The sequence below is a fragment of the Periophthalmus magnuspinnatus genome, chromosome 21, assembly GCF_009829125.3.
Source record: "Periophthalmus magnuspinnatus isolate fPerMag1 chromosome 21, fPerMag1.2.pri, whole genome shotgun sequence".
Classification (NCBI taxonomy): domain Eukaryota; kingdom Metazoa; phylum Chordata; class Actinopteri; order Gobiiformes; family Gobiidae; genus Periophthalmus; species Periophthalmus magnuspinnatus.
The window spans coordinates 20,848,815-20,871,094 of NC_047146.1; the positions used below are offsets into that span (position 1 = coordinate 20,848,815).

General features: G+C 37.8%; 1 protein-coding gene across 1 annotated transcript; it reads right to left on the reverse strand.

Moving 5' to 3' along the window:
- Positions 1 to 708: 708 nt before the first annotated feature.
- Positions 709 to 21,167, reverse strand: fhip1b (FHF complex subunit HOOK interacting protein 1B). Its single transcript, XM_033987289.2, has 13 exons — positions 20,831 to 21,167; positions 15,759 to 16,155; positions 13,842 to 13,950; positions 12,704 to 12,999; positions 11,845 to 12,075; positions 10,553 to 10,798; positions 9,460 to 9,627; positions 8,142 to 8,221; positions 7,248 to 7,417; positions 4,759 to 6,006; positions 3,038 to 3,216; positions 2,694 to 2,853; positions 709 to 2,191 (listed from the first exon to the last, which is right to left on the reverse strand). Exons 2-13 carry the CDS (start codon positions 15,891 to 15,893, stop codon positions 1,881 to 1,883), a joined length of 3,333 nt encoding a protein of 1,110 aa, XP_033843180.1. The 5' UTR covers positions 15,894 to 16,155; positions 20,831 to 21,167; the 3' UTR covers positions 709 to 1,880.
- Between the last annotated feature and the right edge of the window lie 1,113 nt (positions 21,168 to 22,280).

The following is a 22,280-nucleotide window of genomic DNA, read 5'->3' on the forward strand; positions in this document are numbered from 1 at the left end:
AGGCCCTTCATTGAAAAAGTTACATAGTGCACTTTAATAACATCTCTGTCTAGATTTCAATGCAAAGCCTGAAGAAGGTTTTATACTTGGTTTCAAATTAAATTAAGAAGCTTATAATAGCGATATGACACTAGAAATAAAAAATAAAAATAAAAAGATATTAGTGTTTTACAAATTAGCAGCAAAGAGAAAATCGCTTTTGCCCCTTAGGAGAGAGTTTAAAATCATATGTCAGAAAATGCCTTTTAAAGACTGGTCAGTTTTAGTCAAACTTCAAATCCCCCCCAAATTTCAAATCCCTTTAAATTGTTAAGGAAAAGTGAAAAGAAAAGATGCAGTAATGTCGTGTCTTATGGCCATGTCTTATGCAAACAGTTCATTCACTCTCTATGAAGATGATATGTCAAGAAAATGGTGCAAAAATGTTCAATTTACAAACAACATCCTTTTGAAATTTAAAAATAAAAATAAAATAATGACAGAAATGGTTGAATGGCAGCAGTGCTTTTTTTCATTCTTTCTTTTTAACAGAAATTAGGCTATGCTAAATGGTACTTAAAATGAACAATTTTAAGGTTGTAGCTACATGTACATGTTTTTTTTCACCCTTTCAAATAATTGACCTATTACATTATCTGCAAAATTAATCAATTTATCAATATAAACTTAACTAAACTTTTCTTTTTTTTTTTTTTTTTTTTTTTTTTTTACAGTAGGAGGCTAATTAGCTTGTAACCCGTGATACAACTTACAGAATAACTTTATTTAAAAATTTAGAGAGGGGGTATTTTATTTTACTATAAATTTTTTACTGCTAATACACAACATATTTAGATCACCATGTTAGCTTTTATTGTTTTGAAAATGCTATATTTGCAGAAAACAATGTGTTAACATGTTTCATAAGTTTCACTTTCATTTTTGATGCTTTGAGTCTCCCTTCCCTTTGCTCTCCACACTAAGTCACTCCCCATTCAGAGCGCTAATACATTACAATTGGCCTACATCCCGCTAATGAAACTACTGCACACTGCAGCAGTAAAACTCTTCAAAAAGTTGATTTTGCATAATACCCCTCATTAAGTTACAATTACATTTGACAATATTTTCAATATTTATTTTCTTTATTATTTAAAGTTATGACTCTCACAATAGTTGATTCCCCTCCATCATGCCTTTAACCTATGAGAAATTTGTAATAAAATTTTTAATTTGGATTCAGAGGTCATAAAGATACACTACATAACTTTTCTAGTGGTGGATCCATTAAAGACTTTTCTCCAGGATGCTATTTAAGTATGATATTAAATTAAACTAGCCCCAAGCCTGAAATGCAAACAGGCTAAGTTCCAGGTCAGATCTGTGGATTCTGAGGAGCATTCAGGGGCAAAGCAATAATATTTTCATGGAGACAAACAGACTGTGAACCCATAGAAAACTTACATAATGTACCTTTAAATATTATTCTTTTTATGGGATATCTCTACTTTGAATTCTCATTTTAAGTTTGACCCAAACGTGCAGAAATATATCTATTTTCATATTCATGTACATGTAGCCAACCTCTACCAACATTTAATTTCCTGCTTGATTTTTTTAATAATTTGGTTTGTGTAATTTGTAAAGAATAAACATTAAGTTTTTTAGAGTGACAAAAATCTAACTTAGCACCAGCATCAGTGTGCACCTATGTGTTTCTTATGTGGCTTTCTTCACTATTCCACATATGTTTTTTACAGTGATATTCTGTCATTATAATACATCATATTCACAATATTATTACACTGTGGAGGACGTTTTCCAGTTCAAACTATGAATGTACAAAACCTACCCAAGTCGATGCTTTATCAGTGCTTTGTGTAAAGTTGCTAGTTCAGTTCCTATTCCTCTGGGCTTGGGTTGTTTGCGAATGGCAAAGTGACTGCGTGCTCTTGAGCCAGGGCAGCCAGCTCCTTCAGAAACTCACAGAAGATAACTGCGGAGTAGACAGCGTTCTTCATTCTGAGTGCTTCGGCTTGTTTTTCCAGTCCACCTGCTGCTCCTCCTCCTGTGCTCCTGAAGAGGGCGCTGTGCAGAGACTGGCCTCCATCCCGTACGTGGGCAAGGGCGATCTGGGCGGCGTGGCGGGCGCGCGTCGGACTGTTTGTATGGCGAAGGATGAGGTCGCCCAGAGACGGTTTACGGCTCTTCACTGGAAGGAGAGAAAGTATTGGTATTGGTGATATCTGAGGCTTTTTCTCGATATATCGTATCGGTCTGATATTAAAAATGTAGCTGATGTTTAGCGCAGACGTCCCAGTCTGTGTGTGCCCATGTGTTATTCTCAGATCGTCCTCAGTGCATCAGATTTGTCTTGTTGAACAGACTCATGAGTGAGAAAACGGAGACATCTGGCTAAATTATGGATGTTCGCGGACACATGCAACACATTTCCTTGATTAAGTAAAACGTTAATCTGTGTTAGCCTTCAACAGTTTTTCAAAAGTCTGTTTATTGCTCATGCAGCAAGAAAAACACTGAATGTTGATACTAAAAACTCCTCCAGGCTTTGTACGTAACAATTCTAAATACATCACTCCTGGAAGGGGCTATATGTCAACTTCCCTGTATCAGTACTCTGGCCAAACTCTGAAAAACCTCCTCTCCTCTCTGCGCCCTGAGGAATTACAGAGGTGTTGTGGTGTATTTCATACCCAGAGAGTCAGATCTGCGGAGTGGTGGCACAGAGGACAGGTCGCTCCAGTCCACTCGGCCTCTGAACACCAAGTACTGCTGCGCCTTCCTCAGCATCACAGGAAAGTCCTCATGGGAGGCAGCAAACGCCTCGATACGATTCTTCACAGAGCCCAACACCTGAAGCAAACACAAGAGGGAAAACAGAGGGAATGAAAAAGGGGGAGACAGAGGGAGAGACAAAGTAAAAAAAAAATTAGACTCAGAGATTTATTGTCATAGAAAAATGCCACAATTACGTTTAGAGCATTACGCAACACGGCATTAATAAAAAATTCATTAATTACCGGCTCTATAGTGTTACCTGTATCAGAGACTTGACACTCGGCTGGAAGACCATGTTGGTGTTGAGGAGGAAGGAGCGGAGCAAAGGTTGTGGGTACGCCGCCAGCTGAGCCACGATGCCAGTGAGCAGGATGTTCACATACAGAGAGTTCTGCAACATGTTCTCCAGTTTCGAGAAGATCACTACCATGAATGGACCTGCAGGGGGAGACAGAGGGTAAAACTCTTAAGACTCTAGCCCTCAACTCCTTTACCTTCAGAGCTACATCACGGGGTCAGCCATAACACTAATAGGTAGATAGGAGAAGGAGCTTCAGTTGCTTCTGGAGAATCAGACTGTCCTAACCAGTGGCAGGAACAACATAGTAGCCACATGACACCATTGCGGTTTAATAAAAAAAACACAACACCCACAAATGGACTACAGTTAGCTCTCCTCATTCTCCTCTACTGCTCTGATTTTAATTTCAACATGATAGTGTAGTGCAATAAACCTCACAGACTGTAGCTCTGTGAATCTGAGAAGTTTAAACATGAACCACCTCCAAAAATAGGATATGCTCCCATTCACAGGATAGTTAAATATTCCTCAAACTTACCGTCAGCTGCAGCCACTGATCTCTCCTCAGAATCAACAAATATTCCACCAAATCCTTTAGTCCGTCTGCAGCAGAGCATCGAGGACTGCATGGGGTACCATCAGCTCCATCAGGGGAATTCATGCAAATTAGCCATGTGGCTTTAAGTTTTCTATAAATGTATTAAACAATGTGTGCAATGTGTCCCTTATGTCATTATGTAGTCTACAAATAAAGCGAGTGAAGCCCTGAGATGGGCCTAAAGCTTTTATTGTCACTCTTACATAAAGTTAGGTTTATTCAGATAGTTTTAATGTATAATGTCTGTGGAAATAAAACTTTTACTGCATTATAAACTCTTTGTGCAGAGATCAGCCAAGTTTAGAAACCTTAGGGGAAAATATGCACTGTATTGTGGGATGCTTATAGCTCTTTACCGTTGCTTAAGAAGCTCCTGAGGTTCCTATGCTAAAGGAGGAAAGGCTCCTTTTTATAACTCCTTCCTAACTCAGCGAACTATTTGGACAGTCCTTATTATGGCAGATGGTGATGCACATCCAGTTTTGGCTTAAGGAGCTAGGAGCTTCGTAACATGAATTCGGAACCGAGATGTTGAGTGAGCAAAAAAGTAGGAAAAAGTAAGTACTTTTATTATCAGAAAGGAGAATGAGTCTCACATGAGGCTCTCATTTGGGGTGTCAGTTTCAATACTGAAATCCAGTTTGTTTAAACTTAAAATAGTTTTTCTGATCTGAATCGTCACTACCTAAACCCCAGCACCCAATCATTAATCAGTGCTGCAGCTCAGGGAGTGATTTCACATGAGGCACAGTCCATATACTGACAATGAGACTAACGCATGTCCCCTATTTGCAGGTTAAGGCACTGGCGGCCCAGGTTCAGTTGTGATAGTAGTGCCGTTTCTGTAATTTATCAAATCTAGATAAATAATGATAGAGAAATTAAACAATATATGTCCTTTAAAAAAATGAAAAATGTCTCTTGTTTAATATTCTGCAGGAAAATTGGGTAGTAATGACTGCTTTTAAATGTGAAATATATGAGCATTAGCTAAATTAGCAAGATCTATCTGCATTATTATTTAACCCTGGTAAACCATAACATACAGCCATAGTTGCTCAGGTGTAAACATTCTTTTTACCTGTATATGGCTGAGCTGTAGGCTGGTTCAGGGGTCTTGCTGGACTGCAAAGGCCCACCACACTGCTGTCTCCTCTCTCCTCCGCTCCTACTCCTCCTGTCATCCCCGTCTCGTCCTCCAGGGGGTGTTGCTGCTGTGTCTGCCTCTCCTCTTTGTTTGGTTCCTCTTGTTGGCACACCTCCTTCACCCTCTCCTTTACTCTATCCTCCAGCTCCCTTAGCTCCTGTGTAAATGCCTCAATGCTAATCCCCTGTCCATTCGATTCTATGGGACACTTTGAATCTTCTGGCGACTGCTCCAATAACTCCTCAATCAAACTTTCAACAGATTGGTTACCATCTTCCAAATCTTGCGTTACGATTGAACTACTACTTGTCCCTTCACTTGAATCATTACTAAAGATACTACAACTCTGTGACATGCATTTCGTAACAGACCCATTTTGATTTGCATTTTCGTCCAGGTATTGCCTCTCATCCAAGTCTCTCTTCACCTTTTTAACTTCTAAATCTCTATCTTGGCTGTCATTTTGCGTCGCCGTGCCGTTGAGCAAGGGTTTGTAGGTGACGGTAATGGTGGTAGATTGGTTATGGGAAGCAGGAGATGTGTGCGAAGTTGTCAAATTTGTTGTTGAAGTTGCAGAAATTGGCACTAAAGGAGGGACAGGTTTTGGCAAAAGTTCTTCTCGCTGCAAGCTACGTTTTTTCGATCTTGGTGTTAAACTTATACAATTATTTTTCCCGATAGTAACATCCCATTCGCCGCTATCTCGTTCCGAACTACTCCACTCCGATCTGGCAGCCGCTACTATCGCCGCTCTTTGATTAGGAGGTGTATTATAACTACTACTACTATTACCTTGTATGGAAAAGTGCTCAGGAAACATGGCCATAGATGGATTTGAAGTGGGAGGGGGAGGTGGCAAGAGGGCGGAGTTAGGGGAGGGGTTTTCGCCATCGTAAGGGGCGGACCAATTTCGGCAAGCCCAAGAGCAGAATTCCACACTTTTCCGGGCGTCTTTGAGGTACTCCAGGTATCCGCAGTCCCATTCCAGGCATTCGGTGAGGTTTTGTTGGGTGGTTGGGGTGGTCTCGGGGGAGAGAGTGTGGTCCGTGGTTGGCGGAGTGGACTGGGTGGAGCTTGAGGACGGGGTGGTACCGGTGCTCTGTTGTCTCATGAAGAAGGAGAGGCGGGATGGCGTGCTGGGTCGGTGTGGAGCAGGCGATTCGGAGGAGGGGCTGGAGAGCACTGTGATGAAAGAACAGGCAGTTAATAATGTAAATACACTGCCTGGCCAAAAAAAAGTTGCAATCCAAAAAGAAAAAGGTAACACACTCTAATATTTTGTTGGACCACCTTTGATTACACACATTCACTGTGGCATTGTTTTAATAAGCTTCTGCAATGTCCTAAGATTTATTTCCATCCAGTGTTACATTAATTTTTCACTAAGATGTTGCATTGATGATGATCGGGACTGACCACTGCACAAAGCCTTCTCCAGCACATCCCAAAGATTCTCAATGGGGTTAAGGTCTGGACTCTGTGGTGGACAATCCATGAGTGAAAATTATGTCTCATGCTCCTGAACCACTCTTTCACAATTTGAGCCCGATGAATCCTGGCATTGTCGTCTTGTCATCTTGTCCGTGTCATCAGGGAAGAAAAAATCCATTGATGGAATAACCTGGTCATTCAGTATATTCAGGTGTCAGCTGACCTCATTCTTTGAGCACAGACTGTTCATAAACCTAGACCTGACCAACTGCAGCAGGCTCGTACCTCTTTGCTTAGTTAAAGCCACGTGGTGTCTTTTTTTGGCCAGGCAGTGTAAGTAATAATGCCATATCGTGGAACATTCCCTGTGAAGCAATTATATCATTTGTAGCTGAAGTCATCAACGTTACCTGGGGGGGGCTCACTGGAGGCACTACTCTGTCTGAAACTATTACCCAAGTTGGACTTAAATTAGTTTTAACACCATCTGACCATAAACAACTGAATTAGTTGGAACTACAACAGGAGAGATGATTTTGTACTGTGAAACAAGTCCCTCTCAAATTACATTACAGTCATAAGTTGGCAAGGAACAGTGTTTCAGTTAGTGACTCTCACTTTAGCTGGAGCACAAGTCAAAATTCTGTGGTGGAATTTGCAGATATGTTGACCTGGTTTATGGTGAATATCCAATTCTTGGGGCTAGCCAGTTGAAACTAAAACTGGCACAAATTCACTGTCTTCTCTCTCAATATAAATAAACTAAACTGAAATAATTTTTTGACAATAGCTTCATGAAGTGGTGCCATTATTCAACCACAAAGACATGGTAGTTGTCTGTTGACAAAATAATAAGGTCCAATATCTGTTGATCACAAGTTTGGCTATTTCTTTCAAAAACAGAGTTTATGTAAACCTGAAATTGCGACATTATCAAATTCTAGATCATGAACACAACCTATTGCAGTCCATACAGGTTAATTTATTCTGACCTTTTCCCCAGAAGGCATTGTCATCCTCTCGGTCCATAGAGGGCGCTGTGCTCTGTCTGCAGCACTCAGGGATCAGGGACAGGAACTTGTTGGCAGATTTCCCATATAGGTCGGTCTCTCTGATGGCTCTGCGCTGGCTCAGCATTACATGAGTACAGGGCAGCAGATACCTGGAGAAGGCAAAGAGAACAAGGAAAAATGTATGTCAGGTTTATACAGGCGACAATAAGTCAAATTATTAAGTTATGATGTTATTAAACTCCATGCTTACTGATAGCTGACATGCTTATATCTATCCTTAAATGCTTTCTAATGCTATTTTAACACAAATTTAAAAGGTGTAGAATATAACTTTTCTGTTGGAAGGTCTGCCACCTGCTTATCTCAAAAGTAGAAGTATTGGCCATTGACCTTATTCCACCCCGCCCACTTTTGCCTCTAAACGCCATTAAACCATGTTGTGGTGGCACTTATTTGCTGTGATGAATGGCAGCTCCATGCAAAATAATACCACCCGAATGACAATGGTGGCGCCCACAACAACCTCCAGAAAAAGGAATAAAGTTATCCATCTCCATGGAAACACACAGCCAGACCAAGCTACAAGTGAGTACTATAGAGGCTCAATAAGAATGAGATAATACAACACGTTTTTCACTGTATGTTTCAAGGCAATAAAATCCCTTAAAATTAAAGTTACTTAGTGCGCCTTTAATGCCACAGACAACCATCAAAACACAACTAATATACCTGTTTATCTGGGAGATTTGCATTTACATTTTTGACAGCTTTTTATCCACCAGCGGCAAAACTGTTGTGTTCTTAGGCAAGACATGCCACCCCAAAACATAATTTAGTTTATTATACTTAAACTAAAACATCTTTAAGTTTTACCTGAGAATGAGCTGCAGCATCACGTCTTCACAATGTAAAGACAGAAGAGTCCTGAACAGGCTCAGAGACACCATACAGAGCTGCAACACAACAACATGGCACTGTATAACTAGTCAGAACAACTTGAATTAGAACAAAAAAAAATGTTATGATGTTTCCCAGTTTTATTCATTGTGGGGTATTTTTTATGCAAGCATTAACTCTTTATAAATGTGAATTCATAATATATGTGGATAACCATACTTTGGTTTATAAGCTAATAACTTATTATTTTACCATTTTAATTTAAGAACAAAAGTTAATATATTAGCAGTACACTGATATTTTCCAATCACTTCTTTGCTCCTGGCCCACACGCTGCCCACACAATGTTTGTCTAAATGTCTTCAGGCTTATTGAGACACACAATAAAGATTTGTTGTATGCTAATAAATAGTAAGAGTTTAAGTGATTATTTTCAATACCAAATAGCAAATATAATATTGGGGTAAAGGTAGGGGTTGTCTCTAATATTAAACTACTTAAAACATTTCCAAAGACACATACATTCATTTTCTGTGCAATGATTAATGTGATGTGTGAGTTTTACCACAAAATGGTACCATTATAAAATCTTGTAAACTTCAAAATAGTATAAGAATGTGATATTTCTGCCCCTTTATGGAAGAGTTTGCAGCCTTTTCACATTTGTGTGATACTTACATATTATACTGAATATTGTTAACCGGGATACGGCAACAATTATCCAAAATGTTGTCAATATTCCCCCCTCTAATCAGTAAGTTTGAAAGGGCATGTGACTCATTTCACTTAAACAGACAAAATACTTACATGATTATTACTATACCATTACTTTTTTACTATAAATCTTACCTATTTTTATCTAGTTTTTTTTGTCTGCTTCCTGGTTGGACATGAGCAGCAGATATGAAAGATATGGTTATCTAGCAACCATATTGTTAACAAGGGGTAAAATTATTTAAATTACACAATAGTTTTAATTGTGTAATTTAATTTTTTTTAATTTTGTTAAATTGCCAGAAAAAACACCTTCCTTGTGCATAAATTGTCCGGCATTCTGGATATAATTTTCTGTGTTGATGACATAAGAACAGGTATTCAGTTTTAAAACTCACTGCTGCTTCCTGTAATTTTGTGAGTTTTTCCAACTTCTTCTCCACAAACCGCCAACTGAAGTAAAACAATGATAAATATTTACCACAGTTACTATCCCACCCAAACAAGTCATAATTAGAAATCATGAAAACCTGTCATATGCATATTGATATCGTGACACCCCTGGTTCATAGATACAAACCCTGGAGTTGCTGCTGATTCGAGTGAGCAGAGTATCTAAGATGGTGTCGTTGTCATGGCGATGGAGCAGGATGAACCGGAGGAAAGTCCTGAGGAGAGAGGTCTCAGACACAGAGCGCAGAAACAGATCCAGGTACGCCGTGCTTGCGATCATCTCATCCACTGAGGACTGGAAAGAGAGAGGGACAGGAGAGTAACACGTGTTAAAGCAATACCATGTAACTTTCTCAATACACGATTCTATGGAAATATAATGTTAAAACCATACTTCAGAGCATTCTCCATTGAGACAGATAAGCTTTATCACATACTGTGAAATATTATAGTGCAATAAAAACATCCAAAATAAGTGTAGAGAAAATTTCAGCAGTAGTCATCTGGACACTGTTTTTGAAATCAAGATGTTTCAACTCCCATCCAGAAGCCATTTTCAATTGATGGCACTGGTTTGAGATGCAAGGATTTATACTAACTTATCCAAAATAATTCATCAATTTATTCTAATCTATTTTTTTTCCCTAAAAGGTTCCGTGTGAGACTTTAAATAAGGGCGATGGGGAGATGTCAAGTCACATTGAGTGACTTGACATCTGCAGGACAAGAGGTTTATACTGAGAAATATTCTGATAGGAAAAGGGCCAGAATATAGAGCAGTTTTTCATTTAAACAAGGGATAGAATTAGCATGAAAACTACATGAATAGTAATTGCTCTATACATAATTTAATATTTGTATTATATGATAATAATAACTGAATTCTGCTAGGACACTGCACTAACTAAGCATTAAAAAACAATCAACACAGATGGTTCAGGTGCAAAGTTTCACTTTTCTTCATGAATGTTATTGCTTTTGCCTGGAAGATAAACATGTCAATCTCTATGGATATACAGGTCAGACCTGTGGAGTGACAAAAGAATACATGTTTCTTCAGTAGTAAAAAAAAAACAAAAAAAAACAAAACACTTTCAATTCAACAAATGCAAGATAGGCAAAGCAATAACCACTGCATGAAGGACACAAGCCGGTGCATGTTTAAGAGAGTAGTTTCAAACAATTGATAATTTCTCAAAAGTAATTGACAAATACTTTACCTTATGGAGTGCGGGGCCCATCACTGGCACCAGGAAGCCATTGTGTAGGTAGTCAAGGAGCTGCGTTCGGACCAAAGGATGAGAGACTTGGACCACAGCGTTACAAAACTCCAGAGAATTCATGAAGAGGACCAGAGAAGACACACCCATCCAGTCCTCCCTCCTCAGCGCGTGCCAGTCATCCCCACGAACATCAATCTTTCTGGGCAGAGACGAGTAGAGAGCGCTGAGACCTGTGGCCAGCACCTGAAGGGGGAAAGGAAGAAGAAAGGAGTAAGAGGCTGAAAAACATTATAATGTTCACAAACTCAATAATGGACTTTACAGACTCTAAAACACATTTTTATACTAAAGACATAAAAAAGATTATTAAACCAAAATGTCAAAAAAGAATGTTTGCAATTTTCATAAAAAATACACTATATTTGTAAATATTTAGAAGACTTCAGTCTCATTTTTTGGTAGAAAATCAGTAAAAAACTAAATTATCAAAATACTAGTTGACTACTCATAAAAATAATCACTGACTAGTCAACTAAAATAATCATTAGTTGCAGCTCTATCCTCAAAATTATATCAGTTAAAAATAAGTATGGATAAACTTCATCTTCAAACAGCAAATATATTACAATTTTAATGGTGGGAAATAAATGATCGTGTTTTCTGTGTAGTTCAGATAAGACTGGTGTTAGTGTGGTTGAACGATGACTCACAGATAAAGACAGTGGGAGGGTTATGCAATATGCATTGCTTGTGCATATGCATATGTATAGGTCTGTGTGAGGCCAGCTAAAGATATATAAAATGTAAATGTGTCAATTTCGTCAACTGTTTGCTGTCATGCTCAGGTTTAGATGCCATATAACCAAATCCAATTCAGATTATGATTCAGCAGCAAGAAGGATCAAATATTGTATTATGACTGTAACTTGTTACTCATTTATAACAAGTGAGTAAAATCATCAGCGACATTTAAACTTTGCTTATAAACTCATTGTGGTGGAATGTATAAGGTAACTGAAGAATACATTTAAATTAACTTGTTAAATGAACAAATTTCTGTATCAGAATTAGTACGACCTCACACAGACTAGTATACACCCATGGACCACTATGGAACATGCCTGGATGACTGCGGCATTACACACATATAAAGGACAACGATTTAATGTTGAAAATAACATTCTGTTGTCTAAATAAATAGTGTTTTTAATTGTCACTGTGGTACTGGAGTCTATTCCTTAGTATCAAAATTGAGTTTGAAATTTTAGTATCGTGAGAACACTACTCACTGGACAGAAGTAGGAGTTCTCTGCGATGTATCGGGCCACAGCTTCATGAGAGGCAGAAGCCGCCATCACAAGCAGCAGAGCGTCCCTAGCCTGTTGCCCCAGAGCTCCGTCACGATGGATGAAGGGGACCAGGAGAGAGAAGATTAGGAGGTTTGTGGAGCCATGCTGAGCAGGAGCTGCTCTGAACAGGAGCTCCAGGACCACAGGCTGACGGGCCATAGTCACACACACCTGAGGAGGACAAGAGATATTAAAGAGATATTATTTTACTTATATGGAGTATTAATTGCTAACACATGGCATATTTAGACCACAATGTTACCTTCAATTTTTTTCATAATACTATATTTGCCAAAAACAACGCATTAACGCAATTAATTTATTTTATAAGTTTCAGTTTCATTTTTGATACTCTTTGCCTCCCCTCCTTTGCTATTTAATAATAATGGCTTACACTTGTAATGCGCTTTTTCAAAGCCTCTCAAAGTGCTACACTATAGTCATTATTCATTCATTTCCACACTTGGTGATGGTAAGCTACTACTGTAGCCACAGCTGCCCTGGGCAGACTGACTGATTTGTGCTAAGTCACTACCCCTTCAGAGCACTATCACAATCAGCATGCATCCCACGAATTAAACTACTGCACATTGCATCGTGGCATGTCGTGTTAAAGAAGGAGCTGAGTCAAAAGGCAAAGCTCTTGATTTACCGGTCAAGCTATGTTCCTACCCTCCCATGTGACCTAGATCGGCCACATGGGAGGAGCTCAGAGCAGAGCTGCTGCTCCTTCACGTGTATATATATATATATATATATATATATATATATATATATAAATACAGTATGATCACTGTACCTGGTTGAGCAGCAGCACGAGACTGTTCTCAAGTGCCGGAGGACAGCCCAGCTCAGTGTCCCCACAGGCCCCAAGTAGCCGGAGCAGAGGGTGGAGCACCGCTGTGTGCTGCAGCAAGGGCTGATGGGACTGTCCGATCAGCATCTCAAACAGCTTCAGCAGCGCCCCCTGGCTGTCAAGGTCCAGACCACGGCGAATGTGCCACTGCACCACTCTCTCCAAAACATTCTCCGTCACCACCAGCTCCAAGATAGGGCCAATAGGAGACACAGAGTCACCCAGATCTGGACTCTCACCTGGGGGGTTCATGATTACAAAATTAAACAACAGTTCAAATTATAATTTATAATGTCATCTCTAGGGATGTCACAATATCACATTATTGTCTTACAATTAATGTCAGAAGAAATATCATGTGTATTCACGATATACAATTATTGACACCATGAACACACAACAGTGAAATCTTACTGGGTACATTTACAAGCCTAGTGAAAATCTTATAAACTAGAATGTAATAATCCCATAATTACATCTGATTTTTGATGTGTGCACCGAGGTAATCCGATTATCAAAAACACTTGGCGACGTGTGTCAGTTAATCAACGAACTGTTGCATTAGGGGATTCATTAATTTTAAAATAACTTTCAATGATTAACATTCTTTCTTTCATTTTTGCCTTTACCACAATAGTTTGCCTTTTAATTTTCACATAATTTTCTTTGTCAAACCTGCACAAGTCTGAACGATCACATTTGGCTCTTTATGCAACATTTAAATCTGTCAAGTGTGAAGTCCAGAAATCAGATAATGATCAGATTTGTTGGTGTGGATGTGAACAGAGCCAATGTCTAAAATAGATCTCAATTCATGTCTTCTGTAAACAGCTTTATGAAATCACACTGAATGAATAAGTAATATTAATGTGACATAAACAAAGAGATACAAAAGGAACTTTACATTTAGAATATATTTGATTTAAATTATTTAATTTTGCTTTTAAAACTTTCACAATTATTATGTGAGCTGAATAATCATGATTATCAGTTAACCACATAATCTTGACAGGCCTAATTCAAGATCACACTCTTGTATTTTCCTAATAGTAATTTAGTAATTTAAAGGCTCCCTCATCACCTGGGCGCTCCTCTGCTAACAAACAGAGCATCTGATCTGTGTGGTTCCTCACTGCGGTCAGATCATCGCTGGAGGAGGAGGGCTCACGCTGCTCCAAGATCCAAGACGCCTGAACAGACAGGGAAAAGAAGGAAAATAATGTGTGAAATTTGCATATAAAGAAAACTATCTCATACATTATTAGGGTGGTCAATGTTGACAAAAATGAATCTCTTGATATTTTCAGGAAACAAATGCATCTTTATATGCTTTAGTTGATATTTAAGTGAAAGCTCTCTAAAATTACTCACAAAATTATTTCAAAAACCGCAGCCTTGGCAATTACATCCACTGAAACAGCCTTGTCAATTCAAAATGGTTAATGATTATTTGAGATCAATATTTTCTTTTTAAATTTTTTAAAATAAGCACTACACCCAATCGTAAAATCGTATTATTAACAATTCAGTTCTTGCCCTGCACTGTCGAAGCATTTCCAACACACCACAATCAATGTTTTTCCCTGTTTTGTTTTTGTCTTCAGTCCAGTGCACTATAATTGACTGTGATGCATGGTTAAACAGAATGTCTTCACTCTGTCTGAACTCACAGACAAATAGCAGAGTTTAGTAACATTATTGACTCAGACGCCTTGAGTCAGTGTGACCACAGGAGCCGATAATCATCACAAACTGGACCTGATCGGAGTGTTACAAAACATTTTTAAACCTTACACAAATATCATGGGAGAAAATACTTATGCTCCTGTCTGATCTGGATATTTGTTAAGAGTGAAAATATGTCTAATTTAATGATATTAATAATAATGCATTAGTCTTACATAGTGCTTTTCCAGATGCTCAAAGTTGTTTCACAGTTTCATGCATTATTCACTCACTCCACACTTGGTGGTGGTAAGCTACTATTGTAGTCACAGCTGCCCTGGGGCAGACTGACAAAAACAAGGCTGCCAACCTGCACAATTGGTCCCCCCAACCACCCCAAAGACTCACACCACATTCATACTAGGCAAGGGTGAAGTATCTTGCCTGAAGACACAATGACACTGTGGCACCTTGTATTCTCAGTAGTCCAGCAGTCTCTCACTGTAGTACTAACCAGGCCCAGCCCTACTTAGCTTCTGAGAACACAAGTTCAAGCTTTGACAAGGACAGGCACTGCTGGACATTTGGTTTAGTTTATTTTATGTCAATGGAGGAGCAGTAATAAGAGTAGTGTTGTTAAATAATTTATCCCTCCATTTTGACCAGGGTTCATCCAGTACTTATTGAAACAGAAATTTGAGTTGGTGCAAATATTTACCTAACAGAATGTCCACTGTAAATAATAACACACCTTATATCCCAAACAAAAGTCTTTCAAATGAGCACTAATCTATGAACAGATTCTTACTTTATGCACAACAAAAAAATCAAACCACATTCTTAATATTTGTCTGATAAATATGCAGCCATATTTTTATCTTAAAGTTGTACATGGTGTCACATGCTTGAGTATGGCGGATTCTTCTTATCTGTTCAAATCCACTGAAACGCAAGTCTATTTCACTATCTAAGTTTGTCCAAACATGCATACCAGAGAAAATCCTGCATTGCAAATGACATCCACAGCCAATCTCTACCAGTCCAAGTCAATATGATTCTTGTATTAGCCTTTTCTTCTAGAGATGTCACAATATCAATTTAACTGGTTTTCCAATTATGGTCCAATTCCAGACTCTTGTGGATTTGAACAGAATGTAAAAGGGACTGGCTGGTCAGGCAAGGAAACAAGCAGATGCAGACCCTCTATCAGAAAAAATGATATACAATATCAATATTTATCAGAAAAGTTACAATCAATAAATTATTAATCTATAAAATGTTATAAAATGTAAAATACCTTAAAAGATCGAGTTAGGTTTTCCCAGTAGCCTACCTGTCTCCAGTGGTTCTGAAACACCATGAGACAAGTCTCCGGGTCAGCAATGCAGTGGCCAGAGGGGGCAGTATTTCGCCCGGTTCTCACCCCGGGACCGCGCGGGTTCAACCTGCTCAGCCAGCTCATGGTCATCCAAGAGTTTAGTCAAGACTTATGAAGATGTCGAGTTAAAATGTAAAAATTAGAAGCAGAAAAGGGGAGAGCTTGAGGGTAGAGAGAGTGGGAGGAGGAGAAGGGGAAGAGGCGGTTGGAGAAGTGACCAGGCGATTTATTTGGTGTCAGTTTGTGGTAAAAAGTTTTAAGTTTTGTTCAGGAAAATGGTCCTGTCGTTTAGACAATGTCATCCAGTCTGAAGACAACTCCACTCCATATCCAGTCAGGACGCCACACAGCTCTGTGGAAACAAGAGGAGAGATGGAGGACCATTAGAACAATGACGTTCAACAAGCCTTGCCTAAGCCAAGCTTAATTTTGAAGTGTTGTGAGCAATTTTAAACCAAAACAAAACAACAATTAGCCAAATAGACACAGGGACAACATTTATTTTTGCAATAAATGGTGTAATTTGGTAATATTTTTGTGGGTGGATTTATAATATAATTAATGAGGAAAAACACAAAATGAACTCTCTTACTCCACAATATAAAACCATTTTCACCTAGCTGTCCCTGTCACTGTGGTTTCTGCAGGTTTGTTTAAGATGAGTGGATGTTCTGGTTAAACGTGTTTAAGGATTAACTGTAGTTAGTCCTGTATCTTCACAGCAGAGGCAGGAATAAACTGGAAAATCCCAAAGAATGTCAGTACTTGTTACGGACCACTCAATGTACATTCAACTGTACAAAGCAACCATCACCAGGGCTGAAAAATTTGGGAAAAATATCTCATAAATGCATTAATATTAAATTTAAATTTATTTAATAACAATTTCATGCCATTTTCAGATAAAACCAACTCAAGTTTACCTTTTTGGCAATGGTTCCAAAATGTATCAGAACGATTTAACATTAAGTCTGTGTTTAAACCACTTTTTAATATTATTTTTGGTACATTTAATGCATTTCAATTTTAACTGAGACAGAAATCTCCTAGCTATAAATAAGGTAAGCAGTATACTCAAATGATGGCCGCATACGGACAATAGATTTATGCACAATAGCAGGACTTTCCAAATCAATAAAGTTCATTTAGTGCAACAGAAGCCAGAGAGACGCAGCAATTTCCTGTGAGTGAGTCAACAAGTTAATGACGGTTTATTAAAAATTTATTCAATCAGATAGTGCCATGGTAACAACAGATGAGGATTATAAATACGTAACTAACACTCCAATATATTTTTATGTAGTTTATATGTAGAGGAGGAGAATAGTAGGGCTGCAATTCAAAGTTTCACAAAATGGATTCTTGTGAGCTTTTAGCCATGTTAGAATGTTGTTACCTCCTCAAAAATATACCTGGAGTTGTGTCTTTTTCATTCACACACGTGTGAGTAACCCTTTATTATTAGTCTGCCTACATCTCCAAAGCTCAAAATGCTCTGTTCCACCTTGTGATGTCATGAAACAATAGTTTGAGTTAACAGCTCCTTTTTTTTTAGTAGAGATTGGCAATTCCAGGGCTAAAATCATCCAAATGATGCTAGTGAAGGTGTGTGGAGTTCAAAAATACAGTGGAGCAGTTTTGTTTGTTTTTTTTATACTCAAGAGTAGTTGATTAAACATTGCAGCCTTTGCAATATTTGCAAAAAATTTTATTGTGACATTTGATATCATCACCATTCCCAGAGGTATGATAGGCCCTACTGTATCTGAGGCTTGTTAGACTTTAATCTGAGCATTATTTTAACACAATCTGATCAGAAAGAGCTGGTTTAGTTTGAACTACAACAGGTGATTTGCACTGTTAAACAAGTCCCTCTTAAATAAAATTACAGTCACAGAACAGAACCATGAACGCTTGTATTTATCACAAGCTCCGGAGAATTAGTTGTTTAAATCCATTTTGTATATTTTCTTGAGTTTTCAGAGTTATTTGGCAGTGTTTGCTAATGTATGCATAGTGTCACCATGGTAACTGCTGAATATTGCACCATACATATACATGTGGTCCACCCCAGCATGGTGTCACTAAAAAATATCAAAAGATCACCAGCAAAATGTTATGGCCCACCCCTAGTATACAGGATGAAATGTGAGGTGTTTTTAACGACTTGTTTGAACCTTGTAAATGCCATTTATCATATCCTGGTCATATACAGAGAAGCCATAAACCACTAGTCCAGAGTCCATAGTTCACCTAAGAATTCCAGGAAAGGGAGGGAGCTACATAAGAAGACTGTCAAGTACGTTTGGTATGTTATAATCGACATAAGACTTCCTTATTCCTTGGCTTGGAATGTTCCTCAGTATGGCATTAAATACAACTATCCTGCATGTACCTAATTACAGGTGGTTTTATAGGCCAAAAATGGAAAACTTGCATTCTCCCTGTGAGCAGGCTTGCCTCTGGCTTGGTGGTACTTGTCTAAATCGAGATCGGCAAGTTTAAAGCCATACAGGGAATTTTCCATGCAAAAGCAATAAGCATGTTTTGGACCCTCAAACAGAAAAGTTACAAAATGCACCTTCAAAAATTAAAAAACAGCATTCTTTATGGATTATGTGTGGGTTTGTAGGAAAAAATGACACTTTTTCACTACAACAACATGTAAGCTACTGCACAAACCGCAAATTTTCTTTGGCTTTCTCTGTTCAATAAACTTAACTATATGTTGGCTAAAATGTATCTTATGACTTGAAATTTACAAAAAGGATATACTTGGCAACTAAGTTCACATACACACCAAAATGTAATTATTATCTGATTTCTGGGGCTTTAAGACAATTTAAAAGACATTTAAAGCACAAAACCTGATGTGAGTGATCAGAGGGACCATGATCAGAAGAAATCAGATGATTTTTTTCTTTTCTTTTTTATATGCCATTTTAAATATCTTATAACTCCAAACATCTGATCATAATCAGACTTTGAGTGTGCATGTATGACAGCCACTGGTTAGCATCATTGTATAGGTGGCATAAAAGTGGAAACCTTAACAATGCTTTATTGATAACAGTGGGGAACATCTACTTACATGCCATTTCTGACATGAAAAACAACAGATCTACAAGCTTTGACAATCAACTCATCAAGTTGCAAGTACCGGCATTTCTTCTAAAAATGTAACCACACATTGCAGAATAGCCCTGAGTTTGCGTTTTGTTGACAGGTGTTTTAAACACATGTCCACAGTGACAGGTGAGACACAAAAACAGAGGAGCTGCTGAGAAGAGAGAAAAGACATTTTTACAAAAACCTGAGTGCAGCTGCTGTTACCCAAATACTTTATGACAGTGTTACACATTCACTACAACAACAACCACAAAGCTTCAAAGACACTCAGGTAGTAAAGCAGAAACTAGACCAGGACTGGAGGGAACGCATCTTTACTTTATTTACAGTTTAAAGTAATTTTTTCCATCAATGCTTAAGTAGAGATTATCTGGTATGGATTTTTTCAACCATTACTAACCAATGTATAATCAATACTTTGAATCTGTAAATTATATTCCTATTGGTTTTACTTTTTTAAATTATATGATACAACAAACTATCTAGTTTATAACCGATTCTGTTGTATTTTTCATGATGATATATAAATATAGGTAACAAGCTATAAATTCATTGCTCTGTCCCTGTCTGCCCAATCAACACTAAAAAAATTGGTGACTAAACACCAGGGCTGAATGATATGAGAACAACATCCTGTTGAAAAATTTCAACAAGCACTGCGATTAGATGTGTGATATATGTTTTAATAATAGGACTCTGTACAAAGTTCACATTTTAAATGCGTCCAGAAGAACTGAAAAAAACACTGAAATATTAATTGGATTTCAGAACATGTTTTCAAAGTAACACTGGAAAAACACTAGATTGGGTCAATGAATCTCCAATACCAACACACCTCTCAATACAATGTAGTCTTTTGCTTTTGAAAGTTGACTTATTAACAGAGTTGTCAGTTCAGTTCCTCAGAAATGAAAGTGGCTCTCCATATGGTAATACAAGATGAGTGTATTTTTCATAAGATAGCTTTAGTTACAAAAAGGACAAATTTGGTCAACTTTTACCAAATCTAATAAACAAAAATACTAAAACATACACCAGACACAGTTTATTGCTTAGTTAATTTAGCTTTGTTGTAAACTAGTTAGAATTTAAAGCACTTTTTAACGAAATCAATTGATTTTTCCATAAGTCATTTAGCTCTTTAAGCTTTCCCAATTTAAACTGTAAACAAAGCACAATATCTAGAGCTATAGACAAGAAATAATCATGTTGCAACTCAATGCAATACAGCAAACAGCTTACTCAAATGATCCTATGACTATAAACTAAAGTGTTGATGTAATGATTTGGAAATATGAAGTCTAGCCTACACTATTATGAGGATATTTCAATAACTATTAATCATTCACTTGCACTGTTGTTCTGCCCACACTGTATATTTTGCATTTGTATATCAACTTCTGTTTTTATTGACCTTATTTGAATGCATGTCCCTTATTTTTATTAGATCATAGCTTGTATTCACCATTACCAGTCATTGTTTTATGTTGCACCACAATGCCTAAACAAGTTTCTAGTTTGTGAATTTTGCTCACTGACAGTGGCACTAAAAATGATTCTGATTCTTAAATATATCACCAATTTTGTTACGATTTGGTTATTCCAGTTCTAATTCATAACTCGGTATAGACACAACTAAAGCTAAAAGCAGTTATATGGCACATTAGCACTTTAAACAAGTTTCAGAACAGATTTCATAATAATTAGCTCATGTGTTAGCACTGATGTCTGCTAAGAACCAAAAATCAGTTCAATCCAATGGGGAGATGATGTAGCAAGCTCCAAGGTACACCCCAACTAATTAGCACTTAGCTTAGAAATAACAACATTGCAATACGATTGTTCAAGTATTTAACGTGTCAGTTGCGTATACGACTAGAAAATATTTTATTACTTACCTTATTTGTGTGTAAATTGTAAAATTTCGGCTAAAAAGTGCTTTCCAGTAGGCTCGTTGATGCTAAGTGGTCGTAAGCGCTGCTCGGAGGCTAACAGCTAACTAATGTATTCACAATGTCAGATAGCAAAACGGGCTATAACAGCTCAGATATCTAGAAAACAGGGGTGTTGTTGCGGTAAACGGAGTCATGGCAGTCGGAACACGAAGCTCTCCTCTTTTAGGTTACTGTGCATCCCGTGAGTCACAGATAAACATCCGATTTGGTGGATTTTGAAAAGCTTTGGTCGCTCCCGCAGCCGCCATCTTGGTACAGTCTCCGCCTACTGTCATGAGTCAGAGCGGGCGCGAGGAGAGCAGAGGAAAGATTAGAAATGTATTATAAAAAAGTATTTATGTCAAACTTAATTATAGTACGTGGAGATTAAATGCTCTAAAATGTATAATTATAACGCTATATACTTAAATTATAGGTTTGTCAACAGTAAACTAATTATTTTAAACTATTACCTGGTTTTAATATGCGCAGCTATATAGCTTATACAAAGCTTGTAACTTTTTCTGATGGCTTGTCACAATTAAGCCGTTACTGCTTAGTCGGGCGTGCAAAATGCATAAAACCTCTCCCCCTAATCAAAAAAATAAATAAAAAAATAAATGTTGCAGTCTATTAGTCATGTCATGTCATGTTTGTTTGTTTTTTTTTTTAATAAATAAAATATGCACTATGTAAGTTTCAGGTGGAGAGTTAGCTACCTGCAACAGCAAAGCGAGTTGTGAACTTTGCTTGGAATGTGTCACAGTATGGCATTAAATTTATATCACTATGGAGACAGGTGTAATCTTTACATAGCAGCTTTAAAAACAGAGTTTACAAAGTGCATCACAACAAATAAAAAAAAAGGAAAAACAAAACAAAAACACAATACACACCCAGCAGATAAAATACAAAGATAAGATGCACATATTAAGTAGAATGTAAGTTTTATAATGCATTTTATCAATAAAAACACCCGCAATTGAATAAATGCAGGGTGGATATGTTTATACCATACTGCAGAACATTCCAGACAAAGCAAGAGCATCTCCATGGGAACAAGAAGCAAGAAGTAGTGGTCCCTCTACAAGAAAAAGTACACAGTGCACCTTTAAGTCAGCTGGGTTAATTGGCTTTATATTTTCAAAGAATTTGCAGCTATAGGTGATGTTTTAAAAACTTATTATATTGGACATTAATGTGAACTAATCCTCTTAACCATCACTCCCTACATTACCACTGACTTAATGACCCTCTTCTCTCCTCTTAGCCCCTGTAGAGCTGCTGTCATTGGTCTAACTGTGATAACATCACCCTCTGAGTGGAAGGAGCCTGGAGTTGTCCTGGAGAAGCTATTCCCCAAGGAACCATGGCACTTGTTGTTACCCTGCCCTCCTCCATGGAGACCAGTGTC